Source organism: Trematomus bernacchii, unplaced genomic scaffold (assembly GCF_902827165.1).
Source record: "Trematomus bernacchii unplaced genomic scaffold, fTreBer1.1, whole genome shotgun sequence".
NCBI classification, from domain to species: domain Eukaryota; kingdom Metazoa; phylum Chordata; class Actinopteri; order Perciformes; family Nototheniidae; genus Trematomus; species Trematomus bernacchii.
In genome coordinates, this window is record NW_022987547.1 from 10,363,151 (window position 1) to 10,381,182 (window position 18,032).

Genomic DNA, 18,032 nt, shown 5'->3' on the forward strand with positions numbered 1-18,032 from the left:
GAAGAATATTATTGAATTTTATTTAGACATAATGGCCATGTAAAACATTTTTATCATTGATCTTTCCGTGTTAAGTAGCTATTTTTGATCAAATCCATATTTAAATGTACCTATTCCGACCATACCATGAATCAAAAGAGGACTAAAAGTATTAATGTATAATTCCCATTTTATTTTCAGTATTACGCAACATTAGAAGTATAAATATCTGTTTTAATATACAACATCTATGACATCCATAGAGCTTTCCTTGGGCAAAATACAAAACTCAAAACACTTTTATTGCACATATTTCTAAAAGACAAACCATCGTAAGCAAGTTTATCTAATACTAGTACAGGGGGAAGAAGAAGAAAAAAAGGAAACGGAAAAGACAAGCAGAGAAGAGAAGAACCTGACATGAAAATACATTGATTACAGCACAAACAAATGTTCTTATTACACTTCCTGGTGGCAGGGGAGCAAAGTCTCACACTACTATAGACAACATTATCTCTGACACAGAACACACATTTGGCAAATCAACAATATACAAAATATACATCCATGATGCTTTGTAAACAAACATTGAATGTGCTTTGAGGGTTTTAATTTCAGTCGTCACAGGAAAAAGAGTGGGGGAAGAAACAAATAAAATTCAGTGATTTATTTGAAATCTGAAGTGAGGACGAGAGGGGAATTCATAAACCATGTTCAGCTCTAATTTCACTTTGCTTCTCACCCTTTGAACTGAATATTGGCAAACATTAAGGTGCATTTGTTCTCTCACATCACATGAGAAATACATTAACAATATCTAATGCACGTAGCATCAGACCCGTTTAACATTAAAATCTCTTCAACCGATCTCTCGTGTTTCAGGTTAACTCAGTGTAGTACATAAAAGTATATTCTGTGACATGTTTGACTCGTAGTATTTGAAGTAGAGAGGATAATTATTCTTTACATAGCCTGCACAACAGAGCAAATAAAGCATAACACACTTTAGTGTCCTAGGCTACCTTCATATTCTTATTTAGTGTTTACAATTTAAAGGCGTCTAAAGTATAAAAAAATGTTTAGGTGTGTATGTAAATGTAAGAAAGTGATTGTGAATAAATGACAGCCTGTATGTATCAAAGTACCAAGTATTTAACATCAAATGACTGTTGTGGACATGAACTATGCAATAATCAGGATTCCTCTTATGATACCGTTACCCAGGTGAAGCCAGATGCTGCTCATTATAGAGTCCTTTGAAACATCAAAACACTCACACTACTTTAACAACACTGAGGCTGAAACGGGACACTGACATCCTGCGATACCCTGACGCTGAAGCTCTGTGTGTGAACTGGTGTCTGACTCCAGAGTTATCTTAATGTCACTCCGCTGAAGCCCACCGCCTTCAGAAACCTACTGCAGTAATGATTGGCAAACAGAATATCTGGATAATCTCATTAATCAAACACAATGTTCCATATTTGTACACGTTTTAAACCTTAGCCAGCCAGCAAACACTTCATCAACATTAAAGACATTCTTGGGAAAAGCTGACAGCCCTCACAGTTTTCTTTTATAATGCTACATTTTTTGAAATAGCTCAGTAACCCCCTCATGACTTTTCTTCTCGATCCTCAAGTTAATTTTGGAACATGTGGAAACATGTCACAGAGAAAAGGATGCCTTTGACAAGATACATCACAGTAGCTTACTTTAGACCAAAGAGTTATCGAGCAGATACTCTAATATCGAGCATACAAACAAATGACACAGCAAAATCTATACATATAATACAAACCACAATCATGTTAAGCCCATGAATCCCAGTTTTACAGTGTTATCATATCTACATCATATTGCATACAAATCAAAAATATATGTACACACGTCAGAGGAATGTGAATTAACACCACACCTTGCTAAGAACAGCAAGTTTTTTATTTCCCATAATTGTAAGGCCTCTTCACTAATCTATCATTTCTAGAACCAAGAGGTGATTCTGTATTTTTTTGAAGTGAAAAGCACAGGATATAGTGCATTCCCCTCTGTGTACCACTGCACAAAAACCAGACATGAAAAGATTTGGATTATACGAACAGAAACAATCGTGATACAACTGCTGAGCAAATGGTGTGGTATACTGCATTAAAAGAGCTCAGATCATCTGAGTCTAGAAGTAAGAGTGCAATTCAAAATCATTTATGGCACTGACTTTAGAGTACGACCTTTCTAAGGCTCTTCCCTGCTGCCCCCGACATACTGATTGCACAAAGCAGAAACAAAACTTGACGTGAAAAGTATTACACCAGAAATCACCAGCAATGACTGCCTACATTCAGACCTAGAGACATGTACACGTGTGTGTTCTTATCAAACACACACACACCGACCACTCTATCCACGTGTGTGTGTGTTCTTATCAAACACACACACACACACACACCGACCACTCTATCCACGTGCGTGTGTGTTCTTATCAAACACACACACACACACACCGACCACTCTATCCACGTGTAACAGCTTGCCCGGTCCTCAACAAAGTAAAGAAGGCATGATGATGTTCGCACAAACTTCTTTCTAACTTTTTATTACATCTAGATTTTCTGAAGCGGCTGCTATTTTAACGTCCCTCTTTTCATTTCTTGTTATTAGAATTACGTGGCGACTCCTTCTGCTGCTTCCTGCCTGTGTCTCTGTCCGAGGCAGCAGCTCGGGATGCGTCTCTTTTGGAGTTTTTCGGCGCAGACGGGACCTCTTGAACGGTCTCTTTTTTCTTCCTCTCAGCCTGCTCCTTTTTGCTGGAGGGCCCCAGTTTCTCAGGGGTGGTGTTTCTGGTATCCGGGCCCTTAGGACTGTCCGGTTTGAGCGTTTCAGACTTGGGGCCTTCTCTTGATACCTTGATGGCACTTTCCTGGGGGGCACAGATGGAGACCCTGCCTCCACTGATCAGCATTTCTTTCCTCACTGCAGGTTTGGGCAGCACTGCTGGTGGGTCAGGCTGGGAGGGAACTTCTGACGGCAGCTGAGAAAGAGGGGAAGCTACTTCTTTTGGTTTGGCGCCATGGTGGTGTCTAACGGCTGAAGCTTGTTTTTTGGGTGAGGGGTCTTTGTGTTTGCCATCAAGACTTTGTTTAATAACTGGCGGTGGAGCTACGGAGGTCTTTAGAGCTAACAATGAAGGGAGAGTTTTAGAAGGGGGAGATTTTGGCTTTGATTCTGAGATCTCTTTTGCTGCAGAGCTTTTGGGCTGGGTTTCTTTTTGCTTCACCTCAACAACAGTTGGAGACAGCTGCACCGATTCTTCCTGCTTGCTTGGCACCGCGGCTTCTTTCTGTTTGTGAGTTACTTGATGGTTTGAAGTGGAGAGCGCAGATTCTTTAGACAGATCTCTCTGTTTTGAGTTTTGACTGGCCCTGACTGCTGGAGCAGGAGGAGCTGTGCTGTGATGTTTCACTTCCAGTGTTTTTGTGTCCGTCTTCACAGCGGCGTGCGGTGCAGGCTGCGGGTCAGGCCTGGACTTACTCTTGGGAATCAAAACATTTTCATTTGCAGTTGCCGGGGATTTTAGTTTTGTGGCGTTTTCTTTTACACCGATAACCGTTTCTTCTCTTTTAGAGGTGCAGTTTTCCGAATCTGATGATTTGTGTTGTGCTCTTTCAGCCGGACAGCTTTTGGATGGTGGTTCTAAATCTTTCACATTGCCTTTATTCTTTGGTGAAATGGGATTCTCTTTTTTCTGCAGCAACATGCTACTACTCTCTACAGCACCAACAGTGTTATCCTTTTTATTAACACTCTTTGTAACATTATTTAATGAGGGGACTGCAGTTACTGTACTAACTTCTCTCTTCTGCTCCACTTTTGGGTTTACCTCCACTTTTGCAACTCCAACGCATGTGTTGACCTTATTCAAACCTGAAGTGCCTTTCTCCCCAAGCTCTTTAACAGCTGATCTGTTATATTGGAAACCGTCCTGGCTCACAGATCTTCCCTTGCAGTCCTGACCTTCTGATTTAGAACTGCACGTTTTATCGTCCTTCACAGAACCAGATGTTGTGATAGAAACCGGCGCTTCTCTATTTGAAAAGCAGATGTTCAATGGCTGCCGTTGTGAAAGCACATTCTCTGGGAGGCGAGAGCTGTTCTGTACATTCACCTCAGACACAGAGGTCATGTTTGAGCTCTGCGCAATAGGTGTGTTTTTCTCGCAGCTCTGACGCTGACCTGTATCCAAACCACAGTTTATACTCTGCTTCAGCGACACAGGTAACAGTTCACTGGCCGGAGTCTTTTTGATGTCTTCCTCCGGCTTTGCTGAAGTCAAAGGGAGCAGTGTCCTGGAGCTGTCGGTGTGTTGTGATGTAGTGTGTGGTGTGACTTCCTCCTGCTCTGCTTCATCCTCCTGATCTTCATTGCTGACTTCCCGTATGGAGGGTGTTTTTCCACAGGAGGAGAAGTGGGAGCTGTGTCGAGGGCCTCTGTGTTCATGAGGCGGTAAACTGGACTTCATACCCGTCTTGCTCTCTGGTTTAAAAGGAAAACTTGAGGCCTCCATTTTGCTGGTTTGAGCCTTAAGTGGTTCACTGTTTCTTTCCTGTGTTTTCTCACAACTTGCACTGATTCTCACCTCTGTGGCTGCCTTCTTTGACTGATCTTTGGAGGCGACTATGCTATTTAGAGAAGAAACAGCTTCAGGACTTGTGGAACAAGCCAGGGGGCTCTTGAGCTTATCAGTAGTTTTCAGTTGGGGGACTTTTATTTGTCTTTCTGCAGGGGTCTGGAGCCAAATTGGACTCAAAGAAACAGTCTCGCTTGAGTTCTCCGCCATCTTGGATAAACAGTTTTCTGTTTTTGAGACTCTGGGCCCTGAGAGCAGCCCGATATCCAGAGTGCCCTCCAGAGGTTTGAGAGAGGAGACGTGGCGTCCTTCAAGTTTGTATTCAGACGATGTCTTTCGAAGTGGAGACTCTGCCGAGATGAGCTGGAGCTTTTCCACAGCGCTCTCCCCTCTGCCGGAGAAAAGCTTAGGGGACAGGCATTCAGGGCTGGAGTGGACGCTTCCTAGTCCCTTCATGTGTTCATGACACATGGCCGTGTCCAGCTGGAGGCTCTTGGACCTGGTGGAGCCAAAGTGCAGGTTCTCATGGAGGCCGGAGGACAACCGACACATGCAGTCCTCTCTGTCCTCAAACGACAGCCTCTTCCTGGTGAACTCCATGTTGGGAGCTTTGAAGTCCAGTCGGTCCGGCTTCATGTTGTCTTTACCCTGCCTGGGATGCTGCCACTCGCAGAGAGCTGATCTGTGTCCTCCGTCAGTTTCACCACAGCCGTTGGATGTTTCAGCGTGGCCCTCAGAGACACGTGTGTTGAGTTTTTTATACAGCACATCTTTTAAGGTTGTACTAGCAGCTTTGACCTCCAGAGGGCCAGAGTCCGGGCTGCTCTGGGTTTTGTTGTGGCCTCGGACCAAAAAACTCTCCTCCCTGTCATCACTGCACCACTGGGATGAGTCAGAATCACACAGAGCGTCCTGCTTCTGAAGAGACTCCCTCCTTTCTGACCAATCCTGTCTCTTTGCAACCATCTTGGACTTCAGCTTCTCCTTGTCGAGCTCTTCAAGAGACTCCTGCCGACCCACCTTGCGGCCGGCGGGCCTCTTTAAGCAGCCCTGCTCCACAGGTCGAACACGGGTGCTAGACAGAGGCTCACTGGCTGTTTCCTCCACACTCTGCAGGACGGTGTAATCCCTCTCCCCGGGCCTCAGCTCCTCATCCGGCACCTCCTCTTGGGTCACCTCCAGGCTGTGTTTTCTGGGGCATAGATGCTTCTTATCTCCTGAGTAAGAGGGGGATAGCTTCTCCTCGGACTGGACACGTTTTAGCAGCGGAGAGCGAGGCGGCTCTGCACTTTTTGGCCGCACAATATGTCGTACAATTGTGGGTGGGGAATGTATCTTGGCTGGGAAGGCTTGGTTTGATTTGGAAATGGCAACAGGGTGACCAGTGAGGAGGGGAGAGGGAGAGCGCTGAGGGGATGTTGGTTGAGGTGTAGGTGAAGGTGTGCGAGCCAAAGGGGAAAGGGGGATGCTGCCGGCTGACTTGCGGCGCCCCTGACGAAGCCTTTGAACCGGGAGTTTGGGGCCGAGGCCGTGGAGGGTGCTGGGACGGATGTGCCCAGACCCTGCGGGGGAGTTCGGAGCGCTGGAGCTGGGAGAGCTGCTCTGGGAGGAGTTGCCACCTGGAAGTTGTAAGAAGAAAAAAGGAATATCAGTAATATAATAAATGAAATCATAATAACACTACAATTCTCAGATAACATCTCCACTTGACTGGGGGAAGTCTGGTGTGGGGTGGAAGATGGCACTAGGGGAACGGGGGGAGAGACTGTGGGTGGGGGAGCCAGGGAAACTCTCACCAGATGACAGAGAGTGGTTGAGGGAGGTGAAACTGCGGCTTGTGTGCAGCAGAGGAGAGGGCTGCATGGCAAAACGCCTGAAGAGGGAGCGGCGCCTGAAAGAAAGCAAAATAAGACAAAGAATAAGAAAATCAGTCAGGATATATTTATTATAGTTTATTAATTTGCAAAAATGTACATGCAAAAGACAAAAAACAATGACATTATGACTCAACATTCACTTTTTGGATTTTAATCTACTTCAAAGGCTGGTTTGTAAAAATGTGGTGCCATTGTCCATTGTTTTTGCTTTTCATAAATCGTTTTGCACTCAGTCAATTTTAAACCTTTTTAAATGCTAAATATCCCTATGACCCTGTAGGCAAAATGCTCTGCATTCAAATACTCTCTTAGTGTTATCTGTCTGCCCCCTAGGGGCCAATAGGAACCAAAGTGTCTACACAGTTGATATCCGACCATTCACTTAGAAACACGTAATCATAACGTTATACATGAGATTCAAACCATGTGATAACAATTTGAAAAATACATATATTTGAAAATAAATCTACAGTGAATAAAATCCAAGTGTCAGTCGAAGAGTTTTACCTTTCTGGTGTCTTCTCCTTCTTGGGCTTCTTGGAACATCTCACCATTTTGCTCCTGTAGCTGTTCCTCTGGGCTGGACCAGTTTTTATTGAAGTATTTTCAAAGGGGGTAGTGGAGATGGTCACTTTGCTACCACTCTGAAAGGGAAGGAATAATAATAATATAAAAACTAAATGATGTTAAAGTGGACCTATCATGCTATATTTGAATAATATAGTGTAGGACCATACCGATATAAGGCATATTTATACTTTTTTTTTCTCAAAATACCAAACAGATCATGCATTTTAGCCATGCCTCATTTCGCTCAATTTGAAAAAAAAGAAGAAAATGCATTGTAATTTACCTTGAGCAGGAGCTCCACCACTTCAGTGTGGACGAGGCCGTGAACTGGTTCTCCGTTCACATGAGTGATGAGGTCTCCAGCTTTGAGTCCTGCTTTATGTGCAGACCCGCCATCTTCTACATTCTGATTAACAGACACATAAGAGACATTTACTTTCATAATCTAGATTTCCTTACAGTCATTTTGTTGCTTGAGGTATATTTTCACATTCGCTTGGGACAAAAGAAAACAAAGTTTGTGTTCACACGTATTGCAACTAATCAAGAGCTCCAGTGATATTCACTGAAAGTTTATACATTGTGTGATTTGCTATCCTGCATCATAATTGCTACATGGACCCATGTGGGGAAAATCAAATTCTAGTGACTACTCTGCTGTGTACTGTGCTAAAATGTGTGTTGTTGTCTCAACAAACAGAATGGTACATTTTGTGTGTTTTGTGTACAAATACAGGAATAGCTACTGTGTGGTTACTACCTTTTACTACTAATTTGTACAAGTGCTGTTTAAACAAATGTTCACTTTCACATTGATCAGGAAAAATTCCATTAGTCACATTGTACACATTCAAAGCAGTATATTACATATATAGATACTCACAGTTCCCAAGGAGTGAACCAAGACCCTTCATTTCATTCAGTCTTAGTTTGTCTGTTTGGTCTACACTACAATTTGACAGCTTTCACACCTGTCCAAATGAACTATACTAATGCATCACAGTTTGTTTAAACAGCAGCAAACCGGTTAAGCGTGAAAGCACCCTCACAGTTCACTGACTTATAATTGACTAGGACTTTCACTACAGGCTGATGTAGTCCTTACCCAGACCATGTGGTAGACAGTGTAGATGTCCCCGTCACAAGAATACACCCGAATGGCCCTCAGCGTGAAGCCGAACTTCTTCCCTGAGCTGTGGATGACGACGGGCTGCCGCGGGTTGGCCGTAAGGTGGGAGGTTTCTCGGCTTGGAGAGGAGTCTCTGGAGGAAGGGTCTGAGGAGAGGGAGTACGGGGAGAGGGGGCTGGCCAGAGGAGAGACCCCGAAGGTATCTGAAAAAAGAAAAGATAATCACCACCTGAGCAGCGGTGTCTTTCATTCAATCAATCACACCTTAGCGGGCCCTGGAGTCAGGTGAGTCTATAAAGCTCATGAGCCTGGTTCACGCTGCTCCTGCTGAGGGTGAAACTAATAGGATTTTCACGCTCCCAGCTGTGAAGGCCTCTTGCTTCTGCTTACTTTCCTTATTATAGACTTGTACTCGGCTTCTTGCCCGTAGTCCCTCTGTAAAATGAAACTCACGGCAGGTGTATTGCTGGGCCAATTTCACACAGATCTATAGAGTTTGCTTTCATCTTTTCCACATTATTTGTACAAAGTCCATGGCTTTTTTGTGATTCTTGGCACGTTGTTGCTCCGATATACTTTAACCTTTATACGATTACATTCTCAGTCAACACATGCACATCTGTTGGTGTTCTTCGTCTTACCCCCGGGGATCATGAGGGAAAGGGCACCGGTTGAGACAGACTTTGGGACTTTTGCCACAGCGCCGGTCTTCTCTGCAGCGCTCTCAGGCCGCAGAGAGTTGTTCTGAGGCCCATGGTCTGTGGAGGCATGGCTGGTACTGTCGGGGCTCTGCAACCCCTCACCTCTGGGGGTCAACTGGTCCAGATGTTCTGAGAAACTTCCTGTTTATTACAAAAGATGAGCATGGAGTAAGGGTAACATGTACTTCCCTTGATTAAAGATATGATTGCCATTCTTGAAACAACTGTTGGACATTTTAGGAAATAATCTTACTGCTTATTTGATTTATTTTCAAGAGTAAGATGACACAATTCTTACTAAACTCATGTCTGTTATTTGAGTGCATTTTCACTCTATCGTGATTGTTTTGTCCATACAGAAACTTAAACAAGGCAAATTATGGATTTAAAAGGAGGTTAAATGCCTGAACAGAAATCAAACAAGTAGCTTTAAGTGATAAATGAGGAGAATGTAAGACAATTTTTGATTCTGTAGTTTCATTGTTTCAGAGATCTTACAACTTATACATTTTTATCAAATGAAAACCAGGCAGAAGAATAAGATACTTAAACACTATGAAATTCCACACAGTGTAATGTTGTACCAGAGAGCGTGGCTCCACTGTGAGTGCTGCCTGGAGTGGTAGCGTCCGGCTCGTCCTGCGGGAGCTCTCCGATGGAGATGGAGGTCTTGCTGGGGTCACCGAGGCCGGAGGTCTCGTCTGCTTCACTCTCTGCTGAGATGGCAAACTTTGGCAACACGTTGGGGCGAAGACCCGGATTCAGACTGTCGGTGTCTGTGGAGTGGGAGAGTGAGGACCTGGTGGAAAATAAAGAAACATTTATAATGAGATGAACAGATTCTAACTAACAGAAAGAGCTGAATGTTGTTGGAATGTATTGTATATGTTTTGTGTTTTGGCTAGGTTTATATGAGGATTATGTTAAGTAGCTAATCCATACCAGCAAACTATTCATGTGACTGATTATTTTACGGTTCCCATTTCATCCAAATAGGTATTTTCTTCTTGTGTGTAATATGGTTTTCTAATCCTAGCATTATGCCTTAACTGCTTATATGATCTCTGCTACATACTGTATTTGGTTTATGCATGTGTTTAATGAACTTGAGTTTCAAACATACATTTCAGCAAAATCTGGTGTCCAGCTGAGAGAGTCGACAGTCAGTGGGCTCTCACTCTTCTTCCCCTCCGTCTCTCCCTTCTCCTCCAGGAGCCCACGGGACAAATCCAGGCTGCTGTAAACCTGACAACCACACAGAAACAATATCTCACTTCAGTACATGCAGGCTGTAAAGGCAACATTATGTTTAAAACACACATTGTCAGATACTGATTAAGCTGCACAGATTGATTAACAAATGCAGTATTATTTACAGGAAATGTGATGCAGATAAGTGCTGTCGGTGTTCACGCAGACTTCACCATGAATTACAACCTTGGAGTTCAAGGTGCAGTCGAGGGAAAAACATTGAGTGTAGCTCAACGCTTCCTCAGAGAAGCCCCGCTGCTTTCTGAGACACTGTAATGCTCTGTGTTGATGTGAGAGGGGAGCATACTGCAATGCAGCACAACAATGACTCCCAGCTTGTACGACTGTATTGTGTATTGTGTTCCACATTACCGAAAAAGAAAAAACAGATCTGATTTGCAGGCGGAAAATGTATGCAAAGCCAACGTTTAATACTCTAGGGGTAAAGGAGCAGCGGGTGTGTTTTCTAGACACACATTTTCATATGAAATACCACTTGCTCATGAGAAAACACGAGTCCATCCACTCATTTACATTACTAACATCTCAGGAGGTAATGATGATGTACATGTGTTAGTCTGAGAAATGTGAGGGGAGCAGATTAAGGACAAACCTTGGAGAATCGGTGCGAACAAGAGGAGAACTGCCGCAGCTCCACATTGAAGTCTTCATCGTTTGTATCGTCCTCTTCTGTCTCTAGGTGATGGTACCTCTCAGAGCGAGCTGGGGATGATGGGAGGTTCAGATTACACTCAGTTATTAAGAGTTTTAATGAGTGCCTCAAGGTGATTTAAGTGATTTAAGTAAAAGAGGCTTTTAGCAGAGTCACTTCGTGGATTTGTTTATTTAATTTACAATATGTTGGTGTGTCATGTGAGTTGTACTATAAATGTTCCAGGCCAATTCTTCCAATATTCTTTCTTTAAAACAAGAAGTTTTTTCTGGCTGTATCTGCACAGGTTTTTAATCACATGGCAAACAAACATGAGAAAATGAATAAAGATAATATCAAAGTATTTTATTACACATCTATTCTATTTGCAATATCATGTTCTAGGTTTTGGAGGTACAAATCAGCAGTTAGGAAAATGTGTTATAAATATCTGGCACTTATGGTTCATGTTTAATTCTGATGCAAGCCGTAGAAGTGCTCCACATTGAAATGGGACTTTCAGAACCAGGTTCGCCCAGAAATACAGATAAACAACTTATAAATACTGTATGATGATAATAGAACATTTGACATATTTAGTATCATACATTTGCTTTGATTTTTAAGGGGATTTAAGGGTGTTTGTGTTCACATAAAAGAGAAAACTCACTGTCGAAGTAGCTGGTGTCATCCTCAGACTCCAGCTGAGGAATAAACTCTGCCTTCTGCCTCAGCAGGCTGTTCCAGTCCAGGTCACTGAAAAACTTATTCTGCTTTACTTCTGCAGCTCCACCTACAGATCAAACAAGCACAAATGATAACTACTTTAAATACAATTTCAAGGACAGACGTTAAAACTTATTGTGATGAAATGAAAACACTGGGAATTAAAAATGAGTGTCTCAGAGAGATACAGGACGTAAAAAAAACAAAAACGCTATGTTTTCCTTTTCCCTTGTGGTTGCAGGCCTAACCGATAACATGACCGTAAATTATGCAGGACAATTTCCTGCCCGTGACCTTTTGTGGAGTAGCAGGAGACTTTGTAAATGGCAGCCTGGAGAGGGGGGTTCTAGACGAACAAGGCGTCCAGCTGTCCCCCCAGTTGAACATGCTCCGTGCATCCCTCTCTTTGAATGCCTTTGTCCCAGGTCATGGCATCTTTTAACACTCCACAGAGCTACACACTCTTAATGCCAGATCATGCATGGAACTAGATTCATGGACTGGCAGGGAAATAATTGCAATAGATCAAAGGGACGAGGTGAAGAGGCCACAGGATAAACTGCTCTGCTGTGGGGTGACCTCAATTTCTTCCCCGGTGACTAGGAATTATGAGCGGTGCAGAGGGGGCTCTAAGGGTCACATGATAATTTATGGAGGCCTGCTGCGCCTCTCTGATCCTAACCGAGATACTGGCTGTGCCACATCTCTCCTTGCCCTTTGTGTCAGTACCTGCACCCATCCGGTCCAGAGGGTTCTGTCGGAGGAGCAAGGTGATGAGCTCCTGAGAGTCAGGCGGGGGGGCATCGTCTCCCTCAGGCCAGTTGATCTCATCTGGAAAACACACAATGCACGCGATCAGTTTGAAAGTAAAATACTCTGACATACAAGAAGCCCATGAACCTCAACAGCTATTATTTAAAGATAGAAAGCAACAAGCTTTGATCAGGAAATACATAGAAGTGTTTCTGAGATCACTGTAGGTAAAAAACAAAACCAGAATGAGTTGCTTTATTGCTTTAAAAACATGACTTGCAAACTAAATAGTCAATCCCTGTTAGCTCAGAGTGCATAATTAGTTGTGTGCATTTATTCATCTGCAAGGAACAGGCCATACATAAGCAATCATGACACTGTAGCAGTCGACTTGCTCCATGTTTTATAGCTTGTAAATTATAAACCAGTTTATGAAAACATTAGGAGTATCAAAACAAACCTTAGGTATGTTGTAAGATTGTTTTTAAATTATTATATTGAATGTGATACTTTCATGTAATTGTGGCCCACTGCTCTGAGGTGCTCTTTTAAAGAAATACTTAGCCAGCAAAGTCAGACAAATCAGAGTCAGTTCTGAGGTGTAAGCATAATGTTAAATGAGACAATTTACATGTGCTTTTTTTCTAAAAGCCTCACTGAAAAGGGGAGCAAAGCCTGTCTGTGCCCTGCTGATTGTCTGCTCTGTGCACCATTTGGCCCCATTTTAATCAAATTTGGGAGGGGAGCTATGAATATGTATGTGCGGCCCGAGGCCACGGTGCCATGCAGTCAGTGTGTTCTGGCGTCTTTAATTAACAGTCCCTCTCAGAGGCTTGGTACAATTGAGAGCATAGCAAATCAGTCATGGCATGCCATTCATTTCCATGCCACAGATAGAGGCCCTTATCCAACAACTCAGAATAATACAATTCATCTGAGCCACACCGCTGACAAGATAAAAGCTCTTGTTTTCAAGATTAAGATTTTCTCTCTGTTGCTGTCACCATGAGACTACAAGATGAGAACAAGTAACATTATCAGAATTATAAAATTCACTTGTGGTCTAAAGTCAAGATAAATCCACTCACTGCCATCTATTTGGCTAACAAAACTCGAGGGAAATGTCTGTCTCCAATAAATTGAGAAAAATGCACACGGACTAATTCCTTGTGGTCACTATGTAAATGTTGAATTCATATCTGATTGAGAATATCTCCTCATGTGCTTACAGTAATCTACAAGCCAGATGCTGTGAGGGAAGCATGAAGCACTAATAAATATAGTTTATTTTGATCATGAAGTACAAACTTTAATGAAGAATACTAAAAGGATGACGTTTTGTTTTTGCTTCAGTGAAATGTCATGCTTTGCATTGTAATTAAAATACGTCATGTAATGGTTAAGGGAAATAAAAAGCTTGAGTTTCTGTCTTATCATGTCATTGTGTATTTTGGTTTATTTTTGTCATTGCTATTACTGTCATGGTATTTTTATGTTATTATCATTATTGTTTTGTAATAATTGTTTTGTCATCTTTTTTGTATTTCTTTGTTTATATAGCACTTGCATTTGTAATCTGTATTTTCTCCTGTTATTGTGTTATGTGTGGGAAAAACCAATAAATAAAGTGTAAAAAAAATAAAAAAAGAAGCTTGATTGACCGTCTTAAATCAACAATTAAGGAACTTTGTTTTGCGTCCAAGGCAAGCTGTTAGCGTTGGACTAAGGATCACACATCTATTAGTGAGGTTTAATACACTTCACAGATGTCACACAGAAACTCTACTAATAGTTTAACATTTTAGGGGGAGTAATACTGACCACTGATGACCTGTCCGAACAGCGCCTCCGGTGTGTCTCCAAAGAAAGGCACGCAGCCCACCAGGAACTCGTAGAGGATGATGCCCATCGCCCACCAGTCCACCGGCTTCCCATAGCCCTGTCTCAGGATCACCTCTGGTGCAATATACTCAGGCGTTCCACAGACCTATACAGAATTAAATATGAATAAATATTCTTAACAAGATGTGGTTTGAAGAATAGGTTTTGTCCAAACTTTCAGTAAATAAGATATACCTGCTTATCAGAGAACTCCCTGGCGTCTTTCTCTATATGTCCCTCATACAGGTTAGTGGTCATGCTCATCAGCCCGACTTTGGACAACCCAAAATCTGTCAGTTTAATGTGTCCCATTGATGTGACCAGCAAACTGCGAGGAAACAAGAGAGAATGTAAAAATTACAAGGAATGTGATGATAAAATACAACAGTTACAGTAGGAAACCTTTAGGCAGTTGAGCTTCTACATAGTGATAATTACAGTATGTAGAAGTGCACAGGTTACTTATATTCCTAGGTAATCAGAATATATAAGCAGCATTAGAAGTTTTTGAAAAAATATTGATAGTAATCAGTAATTACTTTAGTAACGGTAGTAGTGATACCACAATGTACAATTCCTGCTTTCATCAATTCACTTAAAGAATATAAACAAATATATGAAAAAGTACTTTAATTCCCAAAACTTAAAGAACTAATAAGGCAAAATTATTTATTTGATAATGATATATTTTTATGTATGTAAATTAGTGACACATTAACATTCACGACATTCTGATGGAAATATCTGTCAGTAAAATGCTTAATCTTGTCCACCAGCTAGTTGCTAACTTTGTCTGTTTGATGCTGAGCAGGAAGTGGGCAGTTGGATTTGAGATTTCTTTACCGCATTTAGCAGAAACAGGCTAACCAAAACAATGTCATAAAGATGCTAAACTGTTGGTAGCGCTGAAGTGAAATGCAGATATGAATAATCTATCTCTATAGGGTTCATATCTAAAATGTGCAAGGCCTCACTTGTCTGGTTTGAGGTCTCTGTGGACGATGCCATAGTTGTGGAGATACTCCAGTGCCAGCACCGTCTCTGCAAAATACATCCTGGCCATATCCACAGGCAGAGGACCCATGTTCTTCAGAAGAGTGGCACAGTCTCCACCTTTAGAGATAAATGCAGTGAGAACACAAAGGAGATGTTGTTCAAAGTGCTTTCAGCTGCAGCACTTAAACTGCACTACACAACCTTTCTGCTGACCTTCAACGTACTCCATGACCATGCACAGGTGCCGCCGGGTCTCAAAGGAGCAGTACATGGACACCACAAAAGGGTTCTCTGCAAAGGTAAGGATGTCTCGCTCCACAAAGGCCTGTTGTATCTGATTCCTCAAAATCAGGTTCTGCTTGTTGATCTTCTTCATGGCAAACCGCTGCTTCGTTTCCTTGTGACGAACCAGATAAACAGCTCTGTGGGATAGTTAGGAATGGTTTAAAGGTCAGCTAGGAGACATTTCGTAAGTTGATCATCAAGTCTGAACTTAAATGTTTAAGCAGGAGGTTGGTCTGTTAGTCTATACAAACGTATTATGTATATTTATATTCTGTATTCAATATAGATACATTATGCATACAGTATATATATTTGTATTGTTTATAATATATATATATATATACGGTTTATGTTTATTTGAATGTTGTGTGCAATGCCTTGTTTACATGCTGCTGTGACAAAACTATTTCCTAGACTGGGGAAGTAAATCTAATATAATTTAAAAAAATGAAATTGTTGGTGATGCATCTATAACCAGATCAGATCAGATTTGGAATAAGACGTCCTTACCCATAGGCACCATTGCTGATGAGTTTTTTCATCTCAAAGTCTAGTTCACAGGGTTTACGCCGACACCGCAGGGCTGTGCTGAGGCTCTGAGACTGAGGGCGAGAAGAGAGACAAATACTAGAACAACTCAAAAAGATCAAATCTGTATTTTTATCGTACTCATGCAGTAAAGACAGAGGAGATCAATAGGAAAAAAGTGCTTACAGAATCGTCTGTTTCTGGTGTTTCTGCAATCCCGCTGTCACAGCTGGTCAGCTGAGCTATTTCTACAAAACAAATAAAGAAAAAAGAAGCAGTTTAAATGTATAAAGTGTTGCTAGTGGATTAGAAATCTAAAACTGCATGTGAGGCCTACAAGATGAACAGGTTCTGCAGTGCAGTTTTTAAAACAAAGTTAAATGCTGAGAAATCAGGACTTTTAAACAAAACAACATAACAGCAGCCTTTATCGACCTATTAGGTGTGAGGTGCTGACTCCAAGATAATCTGAATTGAGAATAAATGGGGCGGAAATTAGATTTGGCAACACAAACACATGTCTAACACCCATTTTGAAAATCACTACTCCAGAACAACTGCTCATTATAAACCACCTTGCATCTTTTAGTTTTTTTCTCTGTGTTATTTTGCAATCATGCCACAGTCCATGTGTGTACTCTCTCAGGGGGGTGTTTGTCCTGCCCCGAGAGAGCCTGTAAACACATTTCCGCTACTATTTAACATCTGTCCTCCCTTGTAAGTCTGCTTGAGACACATAAGGCATGGGGCAAACGCAACACAAGAGACACTCGTGGGAAATGAGAGGAGAGATGGGCTGATGAGGCAGCCTGTGTGGATCTGTGTTAGGTCTGTGGGGAGGCCATTCCTTTCTAATTAGTCATAATGAATGTGGTTTGTTGCTGAATCTGGAGGGACAGAGGGTCATTAGAAAGACGGTCTGTTCAGGACAGGACATTAGTCAAGAGTATCTTTGTCTTTCAGTTCTTTCATTCCTTCACAGCTTCACCAGTTACTGTGTATTCACATTTACCGCATCACTGACGACTGTGACACTTTGATGGCGTTATATAAGTAAACCCTAAAACATTATCTGGATACCATACATTCCTGCAAACTGCCAACGTAATAGTGGAAATGCTATATATTATTAGAATATTTTACTTTACATTTCATGCTGTTCGGTCGTTTGATTGTCTAGTGAACCAAGGAAAGATATTTGTAGTAAGGCTGTCCCAAATAGCTTGAAGCTCTAACCATAACATTATAGTTCATAATAGGGCTGTGCGATTATGGCAAAAATCATAATCACGATTATTTTGGTCAATAATTGATATCACAATTATTAAAAACGATTATCCATTTACTTTGAAAACATCCATTTATTGAAAAATAAAATTGGAACAGTATGTTTTTAACAGTTGATTACCCTGAACTTAAAGTATAATTCAACTGAAAAACCAATAAAAAAAAATATTAAAAAAATTAATAATTACATTTTTTTTTTTTTTTTAATAAAAATAATAATCGTTTTATTTCGATTACGTTGTTTTCGTAATCGTTGCAAGCCAAAATCGTTATCGAGATTAAAATACGATTAATTGCACAGCCCTAGTTCATAATAATCATTTGAATGTTGTGTTTTTTTTTTAAGCACATCTATTCATTCTGTTTAAACCTTGTATTTCCTGGTGTTATAGTTTGTATTTTAATATCGCTGATGTTGATGATGATAAACTTCCTTTACCTTCCAGAGGATCTCTTGTGAGTCCCAGCTGGCTGATGATGTAACGTGGGATGTCTGTTTTGATGCCCTGGCCCTCTTTAGCGTGTCCTTCAGCAGCCTCCAAAAGGTGATAAAATTCCTCCGGGTCAAATTCCTGCAGACACACAGCAGCACGATTTAGTATATGAATAATGTTTCAGAAGTGTGTTTGAATTACTTACACTTGTAGGACTTTTCTGTATCAGACACTCACAGATGTATTTTATAAGTTGCCGTGTGCAGTAAAAAGTGGCATGTGTCAACTCTGCTAAACGTAGATAAATACACTGCTTTGATACTGTCAGACTTACCTACTACTTGAGTCACACATATAAA

At 41.5% G+C, this 18,032-nt stretch overlaps 1 protein-coding gene across 7 annotated transcripts in view; it reads right to left on the minus strand.

Annotated features, from left to right (window-relative positions):
* Positions 1–151: 151 nt before the first annotated feature.
* Positions 152–18,032, minus strand: part of mast4 (microtubule associated serine/threonine kinase family member 4) — a 79,837-nt gene continuing 61,956 nt past the window's right edge. For all 7 annotated transcript variants that reach the window (XM_034122986.1, XM_034122983.1, XM_034122982.1 and 4 more), the window contains 18 exons: positions 17,679–17,811; positions 16,139–16,200; positions 15,935–16,026; positions 15,353–15,561; positions 15,118–15,256; positions 14,339–14,471; positions 14,084–14,249; positions 12,239–12,340; positions 11,454–11,576; positions 10,745–10,854; positions 10,004–10,125; positions 9,465–9,679; positions 8,821–9,021; positions 8,156–8,382; positions 7,334–7,456; positions 6,988–7,124; positions 6,400–6,494; positions 152–6,222 (listed from right to left, as the gene is read on the minus strand). In XM_034122986.1, coding sequence (XP_033978877.1) covers positions 2,621–6,222; positions 6,400–6,494; positions 6,988–7,124; positions 7,334–7,456; positions 8,156–8,382; positions 8,821–9,021; positions 9,465–9,679; positions 10,004–10,125; positions 10,745–10,854; positions 11,454–11,576; positions 12,239–12,340; positions 14,084–14,249; positions 14,339–14,471; positions 15,118–15,256; positions 15,353–15,561; positions 15,935–16,026; positions 16,139–16,200; positions 17,679–17,811 — 5,991 coding nt within the window. In that variant the 3' untranslated portion in view covers positions 152–2,620. The remainder of the gene's footprint in view (positions 6,223–6,399; positions 6,495–6,987; positions 7,125–7,333; positions 7,457–8,155; positions 8,383–8,820; positions 9,022–9,464; positions 9,680–10,003; positions 10,126–10,744; positions 10,855–11,453; positions 11,577–12,238; positions 12,341–14,083; positions 14,250–14,338; positions 14,472–15,117; positions 15,257–15,352; positions 15,562–15,934; positions 16,027–16,138; positions 16,201–17,678; positions 17,812–18,032) is intronic.